This window comes from Ambystoma mexicanum, chromosome 5q (assembly GCF_040938575.1).
Source record: "Ambystoma mexicanum isolate Mex_15411 chromosome 5q, UKY_AmexF1_1, whole genome shotgun sequence".
NCBI classification, from domain to species: domain Eukaryota; kingdom Metazoa; phylum Chordata; class Amphibia; order Caudata; family Ambystomatidae; genus Ambystoma; species Ambystoma mexicanum.
Genome location: NC_090933.1, coordinates 836,341,153 through 836,361,615, shown reverse-complemented (window position 1 = coordinate 836,361,615; position 20,463 = coordinate 836,341,153). Strand labels below are relative to the sequence as shown.

The following is a 20,463-nucleotide window of genomic DNA, read 5'->3' as shown; positions in this document are numbered from 1 at the left end:
TGTGTTGTTAGTCTGTTGTTGCAATGTGGTGAAGTGCATGCGGATCGCTGTTTCACGAGAGGTGGTTGTGTGAGTTTGTGTATGAGAAGTGTATGTGGAAAGTTGAGAATTGGGTTAGCAGGTTTTCCTTACCTCTTTGTCTTTGCGTTTCTGTGCTCAACATGATTATCCTGTGTGTTTGGCATTGTGGTTTGTCCGCCTTGTTGTCAGGCCTGTTGAGGAGTGGCAGTTTTCCTCTGTGTTAATCTATTGGTATGTGTACCAGGTTTATACCTGTGTGTTTCCCCACCTTGGGGATGGCGATGTTTGGGTTATGTGTAGACCAACTTTTGCGATCCCCAGAACCTGTATAAACTTTGTCACTACGCCCCATACCTCAGTTTCTTTTTTCTGCGCGATTGTCCAGCTGCTTGGGAACACGGTTGAGTCTTCGACTTATTTGACGTTCTTCATCAGAAATCATATGATTTTCTTTTCCTCGAAGCAAGATGTCAGTTGCCCGGGTTTCGGGATTCAAGCAGTGTACCGGCTGTCACACCAAGATGTCCGTTACCGATCTGCATGAGTACTGCCTCTGGTGCCTCGGCACCGGTCATGATACAGAGGGGTGTGCGTCGTGCGCCAAAATGCAACCGAAATCTTTGCGCGATTGGGCTCCAAAGCTCGCTCTAGGCCCACCACCCTCAAAATCTCTGGCACAGTCGACGGTCCGGTCTTCAGATGCTGAGACAGAGGGGCATACCCCCAAAAAAGAACATTGGCGAAAGAAAGAAATGTCCCACTCGAGGAGCCATTCTTCCTCGTCCTACAAGAAAAAGAGGCGCCATCGTCGGGACTCCGATTCGTCGCCGGAAGGAGGTAAGCCATCCGCTGGGCCTACTTTGCAAGAGTGGGAAGATTTCAAAACCTCCATGCTCGAAATGTTTAAAAAGAATGCCACTGCAGGTAACCCCTCCCCCCACACAGCAGTCCTCAGAGGCAAGAGCAGCGCTCAATGTTACCGACCCCTCGCACGCCATAGTGCTGATGCTATCGACGTTGATGAAACCTTCGACATCGAAGGAGACGTCAAGGCCTCCGATGCCAGGTCCTTCCCGCACTTTTCAAGGTGCCAGTGCTTCGGAGGACAAGGCCTCCGTGCAAATGCTCGGTGAGAAATGTTTCGCCACTCTATCCCGCTTTGATTTTTTTCACCACTAGTCGACGATTTTCGACGCATATGACACAGAGGACCAGGGGGAGGTCGACCCCATTTTCATGGAAACGGGTGGCGTCGACTATTTTGACAACCAGGCTCAACTTCTAGACCTAGCACAGGGTCTCCATGAGGCCAGTGGTTTGAATACTTCTCCAGACCTAGAATTCCAGCAAAGTCAGCCCTATACCTATAACCATGCCAAGTCAGAGCATTGGTGACAAGAGTCATTGACACCTTGGGTTTGCAGTCCTCAGCAGTGCCAGTACAAGGGTACAACCTCACATATATTCTGGACAAAGGTCCAGTTACGGAATGCAACATGCCAAGCCCTCAGCGCCGATTCTCAGCGAGAAATATTTCGCCCCTCTATCCCGCTCCAATTTTTTTTGCCACTATCTCGACGATTTTGGACGCAGATGACACGGAGGACCAGGGGGAGGTCGACCCCATTTTCATGGAAACAGGTGGAGTCGACTATTTTGATGACCAGGCCCAACTTCTAGACCTAGCACAGGGTCTCCACGAGGCCAGGGGTTTGGATACTTCTCCAGACCTAGAATTCCAACAAAGTTAGCCCTATACCCATAACCATGCCAAGTTCAGAGCATTGGTGGAAAGAGTCATTGACATCTTGGGATTGCAGTCCTCAGCAGTGCCAGTACAAGGGTACGACCTCACAGATATTCTGGACGAAGGTCCGGTTATGGAACGCAACATGCCTCTAAACCCGGGGATTGCCGATTCTGTGACCTCTCTGTGGGAGCATCCCTGTTCCATTCCCCCGGTCAGCTCCACCATGACCGGGAAGTATAGGCCGGCTAGAGGGTACCTTTCATTGCTCTCCTCCCACCTGTCCCCGGAAGGGCTCATTGTAGAAGCTGCTTCAGTCTCCACCGCATCAACTTCTTCAACTTCTAATCTACCGCCTGACATAGAAGCAAAGAAAATTGATGCCATGGCCAAGAAGGTTTTCACATCAGGCAGCATGGCTCTCAAGGCCACAAACGTGGCTAGCGGTTTTGCAAAATTATCCTTCGGTCTTTGGACGGCAGTGGAGAATTCTGCCGAGTACATCCCTGAGGGGGAAATGCGCAAAGGCTTCTTACAGCTGGTGGAGGATGGGAAAGAGGTGGACACGCAGTCGCTGCAAACGGGCCTGGACATTGCCGACTGCGTGGGCCGTTCAATGTCACTGGCCATAGCGCTGAGGAGGCAGGCCTATTTAAAGTATTGAAGCTTTTCGCCTAATGTTCAAAGCAGGTTACTGGACCTGCCCTTCGAGGGTGAATTCCTTTTCGGCCAAAATGAATCGCTGCTAGATCACTAGGCCTGGCTGCGCAGCCGACCAAGCTTGCCTTCAGCTTCGCCTCTAGGGCCAGAGGCTACAGGCGATATACGTCTTATGCAAGGAAACGACAGCTCTCAACGGCCTGACAAGAAAGGAAGCGTTTCTCGAAGGGGCAGGGGGGCTTCTAAGGGCCAGCAAGCACTGACAGCTGTGACCCAGCCTCCTAACGCGCTTTGATTTCCCCTCCCACAACTTACCGGTTGGTGGACAGTTGACAGAGCATTGGCTCCAGTGGCAGGAAATTACTTCCGATGCCTGGGCCCTACAGCTCGTTAGGTGGGGTTATTGTCTGCCCTTCTTAAGAAAACCACGGGACAGACCCCCACCACCTCTAATCCAACCGGGACAGGAGCTCCAGGAAGAGCTGTAAGACCTGTTGTTGTAGAGCGCCTTGGAAGAGGTACCTTCTGCGCACAGAGGATCGGATAGTTATTCACAGTATTTCCTGGCACCAAATAAGAGAGGAGGTCTCCGTCCCATTGTGTACTTCAGGACCTTGAACAAGTTTCTAAGGAAGGACAAGTTCAAGATGGTGACTTGGAGAGATATTCTCCACGCTCTTGAGCTTCAGGACTGGCTGGTGTCTATAGCTCTGCAGGACGCTTATTTCCATGTGCCGATTCATCGAAAGCCTAGGAAGTTCCCGAGGTTCCTCATAGAGGACAAGCACTATCAGTTCAAAGTGCTTCCCTTTGGGCTGAGCTCCGCTCCAAGGGGCTTCGCCAAGCTAATGGTGATAGTTACAGCTCACCTCAGGAGATCCGGGTCCACGTATTCCTGTATCTGGATGACTGGCTGATCTGAGGAAGGTCGGCAGGACAGTTTATGTCCCATCTGGAAGACACCTGTCTGCTACTGCACAGGCTGTGCTTCTCCCTGAAGTTGAACAAAGTCCCATATGACACCATTTCAAAGGCTTCATCGGAGCAGTTTTAGACACCCGGGTAGGGAAGGTACCCCTGAGGAGAGTGCCAACAGCATGGCATAGATGGAGATGGTCGACTTGCTCCGGAACCATGCCACTGCACCAGCGGCTTCCTTCCGCCATCTCTTAGGTCTCATGACCTCCTGTATCCCTGCAGTGGCTCCTAAGAGGCCAGTGGTCACAGCACCTCAGAGATCTCTCGGATCCCTTCCAGGTGTCCAGACGTGTGGTCAACAAACTCATCTGGTGGAGAGACCGTTGCAATATCATGGTTCAGTGGTCATGGATGCGTCTCTGAACAGTTGGGGTGCTCACTGCGAGGACTTGCAGGTGAGCGACCTTTGGTCAGCAAAGGAAGCCAGGTGGCACATCAACAGGCTGGAGTTGCGAGCCATCAGGTTAGCCCTGAGGGGGTTCACTACGTATCTGGAGGGGAACCATGTCCTGATTCTGATGGACAGCACATTGTCCATGCACTACCTAAACAAGCAAGGTGGCATGCACTCCCTCCCCCTCTGCACAGAGGTGATGCAGTTGTGGTTCTGGCTATTGGAGAACTGGATCTCAGTCTCTGCAGTTCATCTGGCGATGACAGAGAACAGTTTGGCGGATGCTCTGAGCAGCCAGAGCGTGGTCTCACACAAGTCGGAAGTGTGCCAGGAAGTCCTAGAGGAGGTCTTCTCTCGCTGGGGTATGGCAACGGTGGACCTGTTTGACACAGAATCCAACAGGAAGTTCAGACAGTTTTGCTCGAGGGAATTCCCAGGAAGGGCGCACTAGGAGACGCTTTTCTGGTGGATTGGACTTTGCCTCTCCACTACGCCTACCCTCAGATTCCCGTCATCCCTTGGGTTCTCAGGAGGCTCAATAGGTTTTAAGCAACTATGATCCTGATCGCCCCAGACTGGACAAGGAGGACCTGGTACAGTAATGTCATTCCTTCTATCACTGGCCTCAGCAGGCCTTCAGGTCACCACAGTCGAAGGAAATTTGGTGGCCTTGTCTTTGTTTAAGAGGTCCCTGGATCAAGGTTCTTATTTTACGATCCCGGTGATGGCACAGTTCCTGACGGGCCTTGTAAATAAGTTTCCGCCAACTCCCTTTGTTGTCCCGGATTGGGACATGAATCTGGTGTTGACATTTCTGATGGTGGCTCCTTTTGAGCCTATGCACACTTGCTCTGTGCGGATCCACTCTCTAAAAACAGCCTTACTAGTGGCAATTACATCAGCTAAGAAGGTTAGTGAATTGCAAGCCTTATGTTACAAACCGCCTTTCCTGTGTTTTTTTCAGGAGAAAGTCTAGGTCAAGGTAAGACCTGGATTTCTCACAAAAGTGGTCTCCGAATTCCATCTTTTACTAGTGTTTGAGTGGACACCGCTGGAATATCTACTCTATCTATGTACTTTGTCTTTGAGGTATATTTGGTCCTGTTTCCAGCGAAAACTCCACTTGCACAGTGCAGCACAAAGCACATTTTTAAAGTTTTGTCTGGGTTGAATGACCCTGTCACGGTCCGTTCGCCTTCAGTGCCACTTGTCCCGCCCTATCTGCGACACCGACAGTGGCGCCTGCCGTGGCGACGTGGACAGAGGATGCAGCGGCGTGTGTAACAGACTTCAACACCCAGATGCCCCGGCTCTCCGCACACGTGACTGGTCACGTGTACGTTCCTGCCGATGCGACGCAGAAGTGTGCTTCGTCGCATCGGCCACTGTATATTAAGCCTATTCACCCAACGGTGCAGCGCTCCTTAACTGTTGCGCTTGCTGGTAAGATGCACTTCCTGCTTTCTTTCGTCTTTGTCTAATTTTCGTAGTTCTAGCTCGATCTCAAAAGGTTGTGCCCTTTGGGCAGGGACGAAGGATAAACCCTTTCCGAGGAGCCTTAGTTCTGGTGGGGTCATCACACGGGTGGATAGGACGAAGACTGGTATCCCTGGTTCTGTCCTTGGTTTTGGTACCATTGGCGCGTTCTCATTCGCTGCCCTGATTGCGTCGGGCGTCTCCTGGGTCTTCCTCTTTGTCCGCCCCTGGGAAAAAAAGGTTGTGTTAACTGTTGCCCTGTAGCTCCCGGTAAGCTTGAGGTACTTCCACTTCCACTGGAGGATGTCCCTGTGAAATTGACTGATCTATTTCTCCGATTGAAGTTTTGGCTTGCTTGTAAATCTGTGTAGTATGTGGGTCTGAGGAAAGGATAAGTTTTTTCTTCTGAATAATTCGCGAAGTCTTTTTTGAACTTGTCCACCTTCCTGCCAGTGTCAGTTTTTTGAACTTAGTGATTTCCAACTCCAGTTTTTCCAGCTTATCCTTAGCGTCCTGGATAGATTTGTCTTCAAGAAACTTTTTCTCTGACTCGAGTAATTCTGCGCCTTGCTCATCACATTCCTCTTTTGCCGTGTCTATGACCAGAATCAACCAATCATGGCTACATTTATTTCCCACCCCGCTGAAGTTTTTCGTGAACTTCGGGTTGTCTGAAAACCCTGGGGATGTGCCGTACCTGGAGGCCTTCGGGTATTATGCCGGCCCTCAAGTATTCGAGCATGAACTTGCCATGCAGCTCTGTTCGAATTATTCTTTTTTTCTTTTGGTTGAGTATTTCTAACTGATCTTCTGTCAAACCTCTCGTGAGCACGCCCTCCTCGTTTCGTAGTGTGGAGGTGGTCCCTAGAAGCCACCTCCACAAGTACAGAATACACTATGGGATTTACCTCCGATAGTGGGACACCATAAATGTGGTCACTGTGTGGCTTGCCCCCTGACCCAACAAAAGAAATCTTTCGAACACGAACAAGTGAAATGGACAATTAAAGATTTCACAAATTGTAACACTAGGGGTGTCATATACGTAATACAATGCCCTTGCAAGCTCATCTATGTGGGTAAAACCATACGTGCCATTAAAATGCGCATTTCAGAACATCGTTCCTTTATCAGGAACAAGGTAGCAGATAAGCCCTTAGTAGAACATTTCATCAGTAAGAACCACAATGACACTGATCTAAAATGGTTTGTCCTCCAAAAAGTAAAACCAGCTAAGCGTGGGGGGGATTTGAACAAAACGCTCACCCAATTAGAACAACGATGGGTTCATAGACTCAACACCGTACAGGTTGGTTTAAATGTTTCAGTTGAGTGGAAGTCCTTCCTGTAACAACATGCGTTAAACGATCTTGTATGAGCAAAGTGTTCATGAAATCCGGCAATATAGAGGTCCGTGGGAAATTCACTTTGTAACCCTTCACAGACTGAGTTCTCGAAATTGTGTTGAACACTGATCATTCTCCTTCTGTAAATGGTGTGTAAATAGTAACAGTCTAGCCAGTAAGCCTTCTCTCAATAGTCATGAGATAGCTATTTTGTTCCTTTTTAAATGCGGTGTATAAATGAAAAAAACCGCGTAGCAATTATGAATACGATATGTGCTTTTGTTCTGATTACATAGACCACGTAAGACCATGTAATCCATACATCAGTAGCCGGCACCGTGTGTTGGGTTTATGCGTAGAATCATCCACATGAGAGACTGTACATTCTCTGTTAACCTAAAATGCCTTTGGTTACTATGCAACCAGGTATTCACTCCCTGGCTACGTACCCAAATGTTGGTACTCGTGTCCTTCTTTGTTGTCAAACTGCGCCATGATATGCATTCAAACGAAGCCAGTTGTCTGCCATCTGAATAATGGTCTTTTTACTGAATTCCATGAGTCCTATTAGCACTTCATCCTAAAATGAATTTTGTCACAGTACATGCACACGTTTTTTAATTATACCTCATCGGCCCACTTTTGATGTTCTTTAAGTTTACATTACCAATGCCACTACGCAACGTTTACGGTTGCCATGACAACCGCATGTCAACAATTGTGTCTGAATTAACTTTTTAGATGCATGTTGACACAAAGCACACCCATATTAGATTGAACGGTTATAGGCCCCCCCGGATGGAGTGGATTCCATGATTTTGCCCTCCACTCGAATCCGAGGGTTTCCAAGATGGCCGCCATACAAATACCTGCGGGGACCTAGCAACAGCATTACCAACGCTTTGCAGCCAGGCCCCCGCAGTCTCGTCTGACTCAGCAGCCAGAGGAGACCCTGCACGCACACCACTGCAGACAGGCTGCTTACTCTGCAGCTTTTACAGGTAAACCTGCCACCACGGCTATTTTCTTTAAACCTTGTGAGAAAGGTTCTCCCTTGTTCCAACACTCACTCTTAGCCTTTATTATTTTTATAGCCGTGCAAGCAGTGTCCTCTGTGACACCACCCTGGATCAGACTTTTCGACCCAGATACCTCAAGCGAGAGGTAAGACATTCCGCGTGTATGTATTTTCCCATACTTTGCGGACATGATAGCAAGGGGACATGATTAACCTCAACTTCCCCCTGTCTTTTTCTGTTTCTTGTGACAGGATTACACAGAGACCAGCCCATGCGGCTAGCGGATCTCTATTACATTGCCTGTGAAATTTATTAACCTATAGGTAAGCTGTGTGTTTTTGATATTACACTGACCACACAGCATGTGATTTAGTCAGATTAAATAATCTTTTGCTCAGACACCTCCCTGACTGTAGTCTCCCTCCCCTGCAGCACAGACGTCATTCTGCACAGAACTCCGCCCTGAAGAAGGCGTGTTAAACATGAGGCACACCTAGCCCTCCTAGAAACGTCTGAAACACCTGGTGTAGACGCACTACTCCCCTAAATCCACAGCACATGAATGCTGTCCACACAAGCAAAACAATTTTGTGTTTCTATAATGGTTGGATGTGTTTTTACAATGTTGATTTGAATATGTACACTGCATTATGTGAATTTCTTGACAAATCCTAATAGAGGTTGGGTTTGTTGTACACACACTATTTGGAGTTTGTCCCAAAAATGTTTTGGTACTGTGTGTGCTAAAGAGATTTTTTTGTCTGTTTGTTCTGTTTTAGCAAACCATTTTGATGTCTTTTTTCTTGAATTGTTCATTTATATCCTGATTCACACAACGTTAATATATAAAAAAAAATGAGATTTATCTCTAAAATACAATACTGAAGAGTGATTCCTTCTTTATAAATGCAGAGGTCGACAATCCCTTGGGAGTTATTGTTATGAGCATAGTGTCCTTGGACCTATTCTTTTGTAGGCTTTGTTTTCTTGCTGTGCCCCTACTGGTTTCGGCGCTAGGCTCTCCTATTCTTGGACTGATGATTTTGGCTTCTGTGACCTCTGCTTTCACTTCCCAGACTGGTAAACGTTTTGTCCGTGAATGTTCTGTTTGCTTCTCCTGGATTCCCTGGTTCCTCGTTCCGCAGCACCCTTTGTGTGTGTGCCCTGTTGGAACTCTTTTTGTGGATTTGGATTTACTTTTGTTTTGTGACGTTTTCCTTTTGCTCCTGAAATATATTCGGATCCTTCCTTCAAACCTCCAGGAACTTTCTTTGCCTAATGAATTAACAGTACTTTGCTTGGTTGCTCTCCCTAGATTGTGCCCTTGTGGCGTATGGGTCAGGTGCCTTTTCTTTGGATTCTGTCCCATCTCACTTCACCATTTGTGGAACGCATGACTTTTCAGACCTTCCTGGCAGGAAACATTTAAGTAGGTTCATCGCCTTCTTCCTTGCAACATCAGCTCTGTTGGTTGCTCCAGCCTTTTCAACTGAGCCCCTAGCCTGTCAGGTTGTTTATTGCTTCACTACAGGTTGCACTCTCGGGGGAAAAGTCACCCTATGAAAGGTACCCCAGTTGGTATATACAACTGGGGTTATCAAAGTTGGAAAACAAATCCCAGCAGACCCAAACGTCTGGAAGGACCTGTGTGATATATCATTTAGGGTTCACATTATTTTACAGAGACTTGGCTTTCTTAGGGTGTCCAATGCATTTTGATCCTAATGACCATCCGCATGGACAATTTTCAGCCTCGCAGTGGTCCTGGTGTCCCTTGGAAGCGCTTTTCAACAAGAAAAAGGGCACCAGGACATGAACCCAAAAGGAACCTCCAACAAGAAAGATACCAAATGTGTTCCAGGATGGAAATGTTCCACTAATTGTCAGAAAGATATTACCTGTCTACAGAAGTTCAAAGAGAGGCTGAAAATTGTCCCTGAAGATGGAGACTCCTTGAGGAGGTGGAGTTTCGTTTTCATTTTCGTGACGAGTAGCATTGATTTTGGTGGCTCCTCCCTTTTTCATTGCATCACTATAAGTGAGGGATTGCACGCGCACCATCGCGCGCGCACCAGAAGTGGCAGCGAAGTGGCTGATTCGGCTGGAGACTCCGTGAGGAGGAGGATTTTTGTTTTCATTTTCGTGACGAGCAGCATTGATTTTGGGTATTTCCCCTGCTTTGTGCACATTGTGAACTTATAATACTATCCACGCTAATACAAGTGGATATATATCCATTGATATATCTTTGTTTCTGCCCTATTTTACAGTGGCTCCTCCCTTATTCATTGCATCAGTATAAGTGAGGGGCTGTGCGCGCACTAGCGCGCGCGTACCAGAAGTGGCAGTGAAGTGGCTGATTAGGCTGCACGCCAACGCCTTTAGCAGCCACTTCTAAGTTACCACTGTATGGGCAGTGATTATTGAACTTGTAAAGGGATGAATGTGGTGCCTGTTACAGCGCTAGTGTGAGCTATATTTTTGGTATCTATATCATGCTTTTCTGTTTACTCTTAGTGGGCAGAATACTTCTGTTAGCGCATTTGTACCCTTTGAATTCAGCATTTATTTTTACAATATCAATATTCTAACAGCATTGTGCATTCTGCATTTTAGTCTTTGAGGTACATACGAACTAAGGACGTGTTTGTCGACGTATTGTGGAGGATAGCGTTTACCTAGCGCCTTTATCCCTCCTCTGAAAATGAAGCCAAATCTGCGCTTGAGTATGAGCAAATATGGTGGACGGGCTATGTATGAAGATATTTTGTCTGCCCCATTAGTTTTCCCACCTGTGAAAAACAAGATGAGGATGGCTTTGGCCTTGCCCTTACCTCCCCCATGCCCCTTTGTCACAGAACGCACTATGCTGGAAAGTTACAGGGGGCAGTTCTTCCAGCCCCTTAACTGATGCAGTACAGTCCGACATTATACCATCGCATAGGAATGGTGAGATCATTATGGGTAGTGGGAGATCTGCTGGGATGCTGTATTCATCCTTCCTCAACACTCCTCCACCCCTTATTTGCTGAGGGGGAAATTACCTTTTTGGCTCTCCCACACCAGGACCTAAATCGACTGGAAGAGGAGGGAGATCATGTGTCATCTGCTCAGGGCCCGGGTGCTGCGGGAGCGGGGGGGGACTGGGGGGGGATGTGATGAACCTCAGTGTGAGGATGTTAAATGAATTGTCTGAACACACTGTTTCTCTGAGGTGTATATTATCAGTGCTGCTAGAAATTCAGACTGTGGGGTGCCTCTGTAGAGGTAGTAGTGCCAAGAAGGGTATGCTAAACCCGATAGACGGTATTGGAATTCATACTGGGATGGGGCCTCGCATACCAGAAATTGTAAATCGGGCCGCAATCATCAAGTCTGAAATGAATATTACCAAGGATAAAGTTGAGGCAGACAAAAATTCCCTTAGGTCTGAAGGGAGAGGCAAACAAACTGGTTCTGAGGAACTATCCCTCCCCAACCAGCCCCCAGCAAAAAAAGGGTAAGAAAAATAAAAAAATAAAACTGACCCCAGCTCCAAACAGAGAAAGTGGGGAATAAATCATCTCAGAAAAGATGGAGAAATTTTATAAGGGAAGACACTACATCCACCCAGCAGCTGGAGGCTGACCCAGACTTCATGGGAGAGGATTCTTTGGAATTCTGTCCGGCTTCCAATACACTTAGCGCAGCCATGACCCATAAAGGAAATAAAAAAATTAAAAAAATTAAAAAGTTAATGGTAACGCAGTACACTCTGGCGATTCCTCCAAAACAGGAAAGCCTACGGGTGTCTATCATCCTTTGATAAGAAATCTTCTCATGGTCCCTCCCGGACTCAAATGGAAAGAATAATGTGCATGCTCTCGAGGGTGGTGATTTTCCTGGGGCACAGGAGGCCTTTTTACCCACACTTTTGTGCGGACACCAAGAGATAGAGAGTGTAGCACTCCCTCTGGCGGGTATTCCGACACAGCCGCCACCAGGCATTCCAGCACAGCTCCCAAGTAATTCTAGAGAAGATGTGGAAGAAGATACATGCAAGGAAGCAGGGAACACTTCGGAATCCCAGTGTGAAAATGTCCCGTTTGGACGCGAATTGGACATGCTGGTTCGACAATCAATAATTGATTTGCTTCGAATTACGATTAGGCCTTTGTCCATCTTGAATCAGCGGCCTGCTCAGGCTCCAGGCTGGAATAGAGAGGTAGAAATGGGCGGTAGTGGAATGGTTGAATATGAGAAGATTCCCCAAGGTATAAATTTCATGGTTGGCAATATGTGCATGGGGGAGGTGGGGACCAAACTACATGTGATGATATATGAGGGGGCCGACTTGGAAAATGGAAGTGGGGACACTCAGAGGGAGGATGGGGTCGATGCGAGGAGGGAGATACATCCACAAATCCCCAAAAGATACAGCAACTTTGAAGAGGGGCAGCAAAGACCTCTTCTCTATGCAGAGGAGCCCAGGGCATATAGTGAGGGGAGGGAGTCACGTCCCCAAATCCCCAACAGTCACAGCAATTTTGTAGAAGGGCAGCAAAGACCGCTTCTACATACAGAAGAGCCAGGGCACTTAGCTTTGATCATCTTAACCCTTCTGAAGAAGTACAATTGAGACTACCCCACTTTCCTGATGACCCAAGTGTTATGTTACATTTCTGGTTTACATATGGTGGGCCCGTTCTCTTAATCGCTGGAGAATTTTGGCATTATTTAATGAAATTAAAGGTTTAACCTTAATTTCTTCTGGGGACATAAAGTTGGTGGACTTTGTCCACCGGAGCGATTTGATTATATGCGGATTGTTTTCTATTCACGCACTGTGTATAAGGCAGTACTTTTATTTTTTTTTTATTTTTTTATTGTGATGTTTGGTTATACAGTCGACAACCTTTAGTCACAGTTTAATTAAAACATTTTTTTCCAATTAGTACTTTTACCCTAAAACGGAAAATCATGATACTTCAAGTGATGATAACTGTTTCTGAATAGCAATTGAGAATTTAACCACGGCTAAGGTTATTGATGTTCTTTCACCAGATTGCAACATTTTCCACCATTAGTCTTTTGATTTATATCCATAATTTTTTATAATGGGATTCATTAGGATTTCCCTTTGTGACAATAAGGCTGGGCAATCCATAATCAAATGGTTCAGATTTTCTATAGTCTCGGCCTTATTGCATAGTCTACAAAGTAAGGGATTAGCTGCACTGAAGCATCTATTAATTTCCATTTCTCATCCTTTTTTGGAAATGTTGTGTTGTCAGGTTCTTGATTGAAAATTGAATTGAAGTGGGAGATCCAAGTAGCGGGAAGGATCGGTGTCATTATCAATGAATTTTGATCTACCTCCAGGCAGTACTTAAAGAGGTGGTCTCATTTAATACATTTGGTTATGATCTCTGAGATTATAGCTGGGGTTTTATAAATCCAAGGACTGAAATAGTGGGCCCACGTGGAAGTTCGTCAGAAAACACTCTGGGGGGGCCCCGAGTAGGAGTGCAGGGGCGGGGGAGTCAAATGATTCTAGTCTTTGTTGGCTTGCTATGACCGTAAGGGATTCTATTATACAACTTCAGGGCATGAAACCCAACCTTTAACGTGGTTGGAACATTTTCCATAGTGTCTTGGAATATTCGGGGCTCATGGTCTCTTAAGAACCCTGCAAAATATGTTCTTACCTAATTAAATTTTCTGTTGTATGTCTACAAGAAACATGGTTAATGTCCCAGTATTCTTTAGACAGATTTATATTATTGACAGAACTAGCTACTAAGGGACTACGAGGAAGACCTTCAGGGGGTCTTATAATTGCTATCAGAATTGACATAGATCCGAAAGTACTAAACGTTTTTCACTTTTCGAGGTGGGATTTTGCAGTATTGCTGCCATTAATAAATGACTTGGTACTTGTAACATATTGGTAGTAAACATTTACTGGAGCCCGAATACTAACTTTAATGAACCTCTTGCATCTCTTAATTCTATATTTGAAGAATGCCAAGAACTGTGCTCGGAACTCTTGATTATGGTTGCTGGAGATTTAAATGTGCAAATTGTTAGGCATGGGAGTAAACCGCTTGATATAATCTCTTGTCTACCGAATAACATCATAGTAGGGGGCCTCTGGGGAAGCTCAAGGAAATTGCTCCATGGGCAATTGTGGTGCAAATTCTTTGAAGAATGGGTGTTATTCAGTGCCAGTGATCTGTTAAGTATTACGTCTGATTCGACTAATGGAAATGTTTCTACCACTATTGATTATATATTTTTATCAAAACCTTTTCTGGACCTGCCTATGTCATTTAGCCTCACTTTAACTGATATTAGTGATCATAAAATGTTGGAGATGATGTTTGCGGGGGACTGGGGTAAAATTAAGCATGAAATCTACCATTTCCCGTTAAGCATTAACTCAAATATACTCTCATTGTCTGCCACTGGGACAATGTAATGGAAATCAATGCTGTCTTTCTGTCTGACTTTTCAACCACGAAGCTTGGAAAAAATGTAACTTTATATACCTCCGATACTTTGGTCACTATGGTAAAACCACAATTCAGAACACAGTGATCCCTTCAAGATCTAATTGGGGGGAAAACACAACATACTCAAATCTATGATGCAACAGTTAAACATCTAAAAAGCTTCAGATTAAGGGAATTTAGGAAGATTCATAATGTGTGTGTTACATTGCAAGAGAAAGAGATATTGAAAAAGAAGGTCAATAATAAATGGAAGAATCAACTAAAGAGACATTGGGCTATCCTCTATCAGTCAGATGGCGAAAATATGCTCTCTGCATTTAGGAATTCTTCTGCAAAAACAGCAGACTGGGTTGAAATGTCCCAAGCCCTGCCCCAGGCTCTGTTTGCCATGCGCAATAATCCCCAGCGTAAACACAAATTGTCTGCACAAAAAATCCTCAGAGGTCCTCCCGTGAGAATGGGAATTGCACACCCAGCAATTCCCCACATCCAAAGAGGATATTTTATTCCAAAGCTGTCGCAAATTGAAACTGATCTCTCCATGCTCAGGCCCGTGAAGCCCTGCCTGATCCAGCGACAGAGCCCTGCCACCCTCTATAGCCAGTAGATTGGATCCTGTTGAAGGTCCACCAGTGGAAATCTGTGCTTCAGCCCAGTTGGCGTGGACCATTCCAGGTTCTCTTAACCACACAGTTTGCAGTTATATTTGCTGGGATCCTGGCCTGAATTCATGCAGCACATTGCTGCAAGATCTCCACCCCAGCCAACGAGAGCACCTCCACTGCGACAGATCGTCCTCGGCTTGGCTGTAGATCCACCACGACCACTGACTCCTCCATCAGTGACTCCGCCAGTTGTTTGTCGATGCTAATCCCTTCCAGCCCTGCCGGAAAAGAACAGCCAGTACTGGAGACAAGGGTGCGGCCATCGATCACCCAGTATGCTCACGTGCTGAACCAGAACCCACAGCTTCTGATTTTTTTCCACACAGTGAGGTCCTTGCGGGAGCTATTGCTAAGGCTCTTTCACCAGTCGATCGAAGTCCCGGAGGGAACGATCCTGATTCAGGCCCCACTTCTGGTGTAACACCTTCAGTGTCTGACCCTTTTCGATCTCCCAACACAGCCCCCAAAAGGTACACTTTGTGATCCTGTGCAAGAGCTCCCAAGAACCAGTAGCTCTGAACAAAATGGACACTGGCCAGGTCACTCGCCCCTGGATTTGTCCACTCAACAACGATGAATCCATCTGAGGTTGAGAAGTATATTCAGCTCATCTAAATGTATCACTTTATCCTGTCCTCCCTGATAACACACTCCTCACATGTAAGAACGCACATGCTATCAAAGACTTGTATAGTGGTGCTTTGTTCCCTGTTTGTAACATTGTTTCAGTATGATTCCTTGCCCTGTCTGGACCGCCCCTTCCTTTGAAATGCATGTGTTCCTTTGGGTATAAAAGAACGGTGCACGGAGGGAGGGGGTTCTCACTTGCGTCATAGTCTAGTATTGTCATTGGTTTGTGCTGTCCTGTTGCCTTGTTTTACTAATGAATTGTTCACCAATCATAGTCAGTGGTCATTTTTCCACAACTGTTCCCTAGCAACAATGACAATGTAAAAGACAGCAAGTACAGCGCCCATGCATTTGCAAGCTAGAAATGATATGTATGTGCTTTCGTATGCATGGTTGCACATGCTTCAACCTGGCCTCCTCTCCCTTCCACCTGGCCTATATGCCTACTAGGTAAACAGAAAAAATGGTACAGAAATATTTTGTCTCCTTTTTTGCCCTGGTGCAAATATTTATGCAATGAAGATTAGAGTCATTTTGTGTCAAAATCTATTTCCTGTCATGTGTGCATTAAAAATTAGCTAAAACACCTTTGCTACATATTTTCCCTAGTGCAAGGGTCTACAGGCTTTGGCTCTTCGGATGTTATTCATACAAATACCATCAGCCCCAGGTAACATAGTCAATCGTGAGGGATCATGTGAGTCGTAGTCCAAAACAACTGGAGAGCTGCAGGTTTCAATCCCCTGCAATACGCTGTTTGTAATATAGAATGTACCAAAACTGGATTGCGCCACTCAATATTACAGAGGTAGGAATAATGATGCCAATGTTCTCCATTTTTTGGACTTTCTCAAAGATGCATCCCTCCCTTTGCAGTCCTTTGCAGTGCCACTGATAAAGGCATTAAATAGGGTGCCCTCTTTTACTAACTCTTGTGGAGTTTTTGGGACCTCCCAGACCCCATCTAATGAAACCTCAGACAATAGGTTCTCTGAACAGAATTTGTATAGCCTTTTTTATTGGAAACATTTCATTTTTGATTGGAAACATTTATTCTAGCAGTTCACCAATGCTCTTTACCTTCTCTTGTAGTTTTCATCCTCCTGTGGACGAGCCAAGTATCAATTCAGATCTTTTTGATTTGTCTGGGCGACAAGAAAGAAGAAGCATCTTTAGTCGGAAAACATTTCTATTTCTAAATGCAAAACAGGTAAGTTCAATGTCGATTGTATCATGGCGACTGCAGTGTTGTACTTGGAGCCGAATCTCTTGTATATTTTTTATTTTTTTACATTTGTGAAAATGTCCAGACATGTGGGTATCACAGTGTTGTACTTTACATAAGTGAGAGAGCAGATAATACAGTGATCAGACAAGATAAGTAGACATAGCACAAACAGTTATTCATATTACTCATATGTCCCATCCCCTTTCCTCCATCATTGTGGGTGTCCCCCAACATGGGGATGGTACCGGAATCTTTGGCAGCGAAAAATGTAGCTTCCACTTTAAACTTCGTATAACGTGCAGGGGTGTGGCCTCAGATGTAGCAACGCCCTGCCGAGGCCCCACCCTCTGGTGCCTCACCTCAGTCCCCTTTTCCGCACGGATGGTGCCGGACCTAGCAGCAAGCGCAGAGACTTTTTTAGCTTTCCGCTTGCTCCCTGTTTTTTTTTTTCAATTCTTATTTCACTTCCCTTCGGTGCCTCTCCTCCCATGGCTCATGTCGGCCGCAGGAGGATTCACAAGATGTGCCTCATGTGACCACTTGCTACCAGCCCCAAACTCCCCATGCACTCTGTCTTGAGTGTTTGGGGCCCGACCACCACTGGGACTCATGTTCGGCCTGCAGCGCTCTCAGTCGTAGGTCATTGAAGAATCGTTTGTCGCATTGGATGGAGATCTTCCACACTTCTCGTCCACCCCACCTTAAGGACTTTGACTCCAGGACCTCTCGTCAAAACAAGGTAGGCCCTCTGTTCAGCACAGCTCCACAGCACAGCAACTCCTTCCCCGGGGTTCCCACGGATCGGCGTTCCTCAGATTCAGGCAGGCCCGAGGCCTCTAAGGCTGCCCGCTCCCAAGCCTAGGAGCCCGGGAGCTCTTACGGGCAGTCCGGGGTCAGACCTGAGGCCTTTCAGGCTACCAGCACTCAAGTTGAGGGGCTCAGGGTCCCTACTAGGCTGTCCTCGGAAGGACGATCAGGCTTGTCCTCTTCTTCCACCCCATGGGGTGAAGGATCGTCGAGTGTCACCTCCAAGAGCCTGTCCTCGGCTACGTCCAGCAGGCTACCGGCACAGATCCCAAAGGCTTCCAGCCTACCGAAGCTCGCTCCGAGGCCATGAACCAGGGTGTTACGACTACCGGCTGTTCGGCTGAGGGCTAAGTGCCTACCAGAGGGATCTCTGAGGTCGACGCCTCTGCTTCGGGTGCAAGATCCAAGCTGTATGCTTTCGTGTCTGAGGCATCTCTTGGCTCAGGGCCACCGCGCCCTTCCGCCCAGGGCATGGCACAAGGCTTCAAAATGGCGGAGCGGCACGTGGCGGAGCCTGCCAGGCAGGTGGCCATCTTAGGTATGGCTTAGGGCATACCAGTGCTTTCACCCATCGAGTGGGCTTTGCAGGATGATCCCAGCCCCCTTCCCTCTGGAAGCGGCAGCGGATCCTACGGTGCAGGGTCTTGGTCCCGTCAGGGGTACATCTACCCATTACAGCCGTACAGCTACACGCACCAGACGCCTCAGCGCTTTGACCAGGAGTGGAGCCCAGCTCCTCAAGAGGGCCAGGCCTCTAGGGACCCGGTGGCTAGTGAGGAGCGCTTCTTTGAGCGCTTCCTCGTCCTTGTGCGTTCCCCTCAGATGAAGGGGCTCATGAAGGATATTGTGAAGGAGGTAATCCACAGGTGGCATCGCCTTGGTCCCCTCCTCTGGGTACTCCTCACGTTCCTCCTGCACTCCCGGTGCTGGTCCCTCCACCGGTTCAGACCCTACCGATCGTACTGACCCCCTCCACCTCTTCCTGTACCACCAATACTCCCCCCCCCAACAGCTGTTGGACCTGTAAGTGGCTCTGGACCTGGGCGGGACCCCTTTGGCACCTGTGTCTCAGGTCCCGGATTCCCTTTGACCTGTGAAAAATGGGGGGCGACGATGACGCCCAGGACGATGACCCCTCAGCATCCGTTAAGGCCTTTCATGACCACCTCCAGGGCATGGGGGAGTTCTTAGGGTCCCTCTTCCTGAGGAAGCCCCCCAGGGGTAGGGTGTGTTAGCAGAGGTCTTCAGAAAAACACTGCAATCTGGTTTGGCATCCGCCTCCAGAAGAATGTCCTGCCAGTGGCGCAAAAGGTCTGGGAGAAATCCAGGGCCAACGCCCAGATGAACAAGAAGTTGAACAGCAGGTTTAGGCTGACAGACGGGGAGCCATTGCTCCTTGACTCCCACCCGCAGCCCCATTCCTCTGTGGTGGCCGCTGCTTTCTTGTTTTCTAAACCATCGTCTTCCTCTGGGGGAGCCCCCTCCAGTTGCCTCTACAAGGAAGACAAAGTCCTTGAGTCCTTTGGAAAGCGCAGTTACTGCATCTCAGGACTGCATCTGCGGCAAGCCAACGTGGACGCCCACTTGGCTGTGGCTAACCAGAAGCTGTGGTGGGAGCTCAGGGAATCTCTGCCCGACCTCCCTTGGGACAAGCATGCCTCCCTCAAAGCCGATCTGGCAGATGCCCGGACTCATGGAGTCTTCGGTCTCCCACATCAACACAACCTACACTCAAACCGCCAAGTCCTTCGGCATCCTGACAAAACCAGGTCAGAAATCCTTCCCTCAATCCCAGGGTAGGACTGAGTTCAAACCACACACTTTACCTGGCTTCAAGGGGTTCCGAGACCACGATACATGGAGGCCTGACAGGTCGTCCAGCGACAACAGGGGGAAGCAGCAGAGGATGTTGCACAGATTTTTCTGCTCCCCCTCCTCTGCCCCTGACGCCAAGTAGCAGCGACGCCAAGGTTGGGGAACACAGCTCGCCTGTGGGGAGCTGTTTGGTTTGGTTCCAGGACATCTGGAAGTGTCTCTTCTGCTGCCTGTGGATCCTCTCTATAGTCTCTGTGTGCTTCAGTCTTCCTATGCCTCTTCCATCCTGTACTTCTCTTCGTCAGATCTGGTCCCGGGCTCTTTTACAGGAGGTCCTTTCGCTCTTAGAGATGAAGGCGATACAACCAGTTCCTTCTAGACAAGGGCTTCCGTTACACTTCCAGGATTTTTGCGATACCCAAGAATAACGAGGCTGGCTTGAGGGTATTCCTGGACATGTAATTACTAACTTTGGAACGCTTCTAGATGATTACTCCTGTGCACATAGCCGAGTCTCTGTGTGCAGGGGACTTGATGTGTCCCCTTGACCTCAAGGATGCATTCCTGCATGTACCCATATATCAACTGCATCAGAGGTTTCTGCGGTTCACGATTATGTCGTACCACTTTCAGTACAATGTGTTGCCCTTCTGCCTGAATTTGGTCCCTTGTGTCTTCACAAAGTTCATGAACGCAGTGGCGGGCCTTCTCCGCTTGAAGGGCCATCATCTATACCCTTACTTGGACGACTGGGTGGTGAGGGAGGGAGTCACCCTAAGGAGGGGTGCACGCCTGCCAGAGACTGACGGATATCCTTCATCAGCTGGGGTTTTCCCTCAACCGGAGGAAGTCACAGTTGTGCCCATCTCAGGAAATGGTGTTCCTTGGGGTGCGTTGGAACACTACCGTTCAGTGGGTGTTTCCTATCCCCGAGAGGCTTCTGTCCCTCTGCAAGGCGATGGGGCACTTTCTGGCCAACACGACCACCTCAGCATGGTAGTTCCAGCACATTCTGGGCCTGATGGCCTCCTGCGTGCTCACTGTTCAGCACGCCTGCTTCAAGATGAGGCGCCTCCAGCTCCACCTTGCAGCCAATTAGGAGACAGGGTCTCAGTCGGACAGGATCCCTATACCACCATTCCTTCTGCCAGATCTCCGCTGGTGGCTGATGGATGGCAGTGTT

The 20,463-nt window shown here is 47.7% G+C and overlaps 1 protein-coding gene across 3 annotated transcripts in view; it reads left to right on the top strand.

Annotated features, from left to right (window-relative positions):
- NBN (nibrin) overlaps nucleotides 1-20,463 on the top strand; it is a 732,941-nt gene that overhangs the window by 211,569 nt on the left and 500,909 nt on the right. For all 3 annotated transcript variants that reach the window (XM_069621324.1, XM_069621323.1, XM_069621322.1), the window contains exon 6: nucleotides 16,523-16,640. In XM_069621324.1, the coding sequence (XP_069477425.1) occupies nucleotides 16,523-16,640 (118 nt within the window). The remainder of the gene's footprint in view (nucleotides 1-16,522; nucleotides 16,641-20,463) is intronic.